The sequence below is a fragment of the Anopheles aquasalis genome, chromosome 3 (assembly GCF_943734665.1).
Source record: "Anopheles aquasalis chromosome 3, idAnoAquaMG_Q_19, whole genome shotgun sequence".
NCBI lineage: Eukaryota > Metazoa > Arthropoda > Insecta > Diptera > Culicidae > Anopheles > Anopheles aquasalis.
Genome location: NC_064878.1, coordinates 18926596 through 18928789, shown reverse-complemented (window position 1 = coordinate 18928789; position 2194 = coordinate 18926596). Strand labels below are relative to the sequence as shown.

Here is a 2194-nt window from a genome sequence, read left to right as displayed (position 1 = left end):
AGGCTCTCTGTGCTAAGAGCATACTGTACCCGGCACAAATAAAAATCCCCTCACGACGGTCATCTACATTGCCCCGAAATATATTGCAAATATATGCATATATTTTTATCTTGTACAATGAAGCCTGTAGCTTATTTCGTTATTATTTTAAATTTGCATGCAGCATACTATTATGGCCATTATATAAGAAGAATCGGTACACAATTTGCTAGTGCTAACGATTCTCGTATTTTTGGTAGGTTATCAGTACTGTTGTTAACATCCATGCCCAGTTTCACGTCAAAATAATGATTAGTTTTTGAGATATGATTTTTTTTATGAGATACTAAAAGTGCATTTCTCGTGTTTCGCTATGGTGAACTTTCTGGAGTAAAGAATTTGCATTAATTAAGGAACAATTCCTAGAGCACATGAAAATAGCTAAAAAGGCTCGCAAAATCGCTGAAACGAAAATGACCGAACAATCGAGCCGATCGCACACGATCTTTCGTATAACGATCGAATCGCGGCTTATCAACGCGTGCGCAGACAGAACGGGACAAGCAAAGGCGCAGGTAGCATTATTAAATCTGGTAGATTTAGCTGGAAACGAACGGATGGCTCAGGATAGGTCTTGGTTTGAGGAAGGGCGGTACATCAACCAAAGTCTGTCAACGCACTCCCTGGTTTTGCAGCAGCTAGCCAAAAAGTCAGAGCACGTCAGCTTCGGCAACGCGAAGCTGACTCATGTACTGGACCCATCATTTAATGGCAATGCTTTCGTATCCCTCATATGTACAATTTCGCCTTCAGCAGTTAGCGAGATATCCTTAACCCTCAATTTTGCAAAAAAGGGCCAGGATCATACAGCGCTGTCCTTTAGCTAGGAGAGCGAGGGCGATAGAGGCTGGTTCCTTCTCCGTAGGGAGGGAAGAACTACGCTGGTTAAGTATTTGCCGGAGCTTACTTCAGCCGAGCCTGGTTTTGGTTTATTTCGTTCGCTGTTCTTGTTCCCTGTTTACATGTTCGTTTTGCGATCTCTAAGCCCATGAAGTATATATGTGTGTTGCTAAGGACGATAATTTAGTAGTGCACGCTCTTTTCCTTCCTTACGATCCCGGCCGGACGGTGATCGCGCGCGCTCGTGCCAGCTCGATCGCTCGGTAAAATGAACCAATGAACGCCCTAAAAGGGGGCTAACTACCACTGGCGCTAAATATTGTTTTATTATTTTACAGACTATTATAAATATTATTTTACAGACGAAGTGTAAACTCAAGCGTAAATATAAAATTATTGCCAAAAGGCTATAAGCCAGGGATATACGAAGCGTAAATCACGTAGCTTTGCGATACAAAAAAACCGCCAATTCAAATCGACACGATTTGCTGAATTGCTGTATTTCGCTGATTTGTTCTATTCAGCCCAATGTTTGTTTTCATTTCGCAGCGGCAGTGTTTTGATTTCATCCGCCTCACGAGTCCACTTCCGGAGGAGTTTTGCGGCCACAGGATGTTTAAACCAGAAAGTCACGGCCTTAGCCCGGACTTTCGGCTCACCAAGTTCTCGACGCTACGTGGATGAGGCTCAAAAGTTCCTCAGGATGTCCTCAACCGACTTCTTGCAGGAGTGTATAACGAGCAGCAGCAGCAGGAGCAATTAGGCGATAAGGAAACGAAAGATGATAAGAGCAAGGAAGGTGTTGGTAAGTCTGGCGCACGGGATAGTAAAGTAATGATCTTCTGACCTAAATTACGCTCTCTTGCATCCCCATTGCAGGTATAGGTTTAGATTCATCTGTAATTGCACTCCGTGACGAGCTATTTTTGGTGCAATCCGTGGATTTTTTCTATCCCCTGATCGACGATCCGTTCACGCTGGGCCGGATTGCGTTGGCCAACGTTGTGAGCGATGTGTACGCAGTCGGAGCGACTGAGATTGATCAGATCAAGCTCATCGTTTCGGCACCAACGGAATTCACCGAAAAAGAGCGGAATGTCATCGTTCCGATGGTGATGGACGGGTTTCTGGCGGCTGCCAAGGAATGCAAAGCACCGGTTCACATTGGCAGCATCGCAGAGAATCCGTGGTGCATCATCGGAGGAGCCGCAACGGCCGTTTGTCATCGATCTGAGTTGATAATGTAAGCAATTAGTCTTTATTAACGAGCGCCACAGCAGGATCGCGTTACCGCTCCCTTTTCCATCATTTGCAG

General features: G+C 44.9%; 1 protein-coding gene across 1 annotated transcript in view; it reads left to right on the top strand.

The window, feature by feature from the left end:
• Positions 1-1436: 1436 nt before the first annotated feature.
• The window catches only part of LOC126574673 (selenide, water dikinase 2), a 1491-nt gene continuing 733 nt past the window's right edge, over positions 1437-2194 (top strand). Inside the window, exons 1-2 of the mRNA XM_050235000.1 lie at positions 1437-1684; positions 1759-2122. Coding sequence (XP_050090957.1) covers positions 1492-1684; positions 1759-2122 — 557 coding nt within the window. The 5' untranslated portion in view covers positions 1437-1491. The remainder of the gene's footprint in view (positions 1685-1758; positions 2123-2194) is intronic.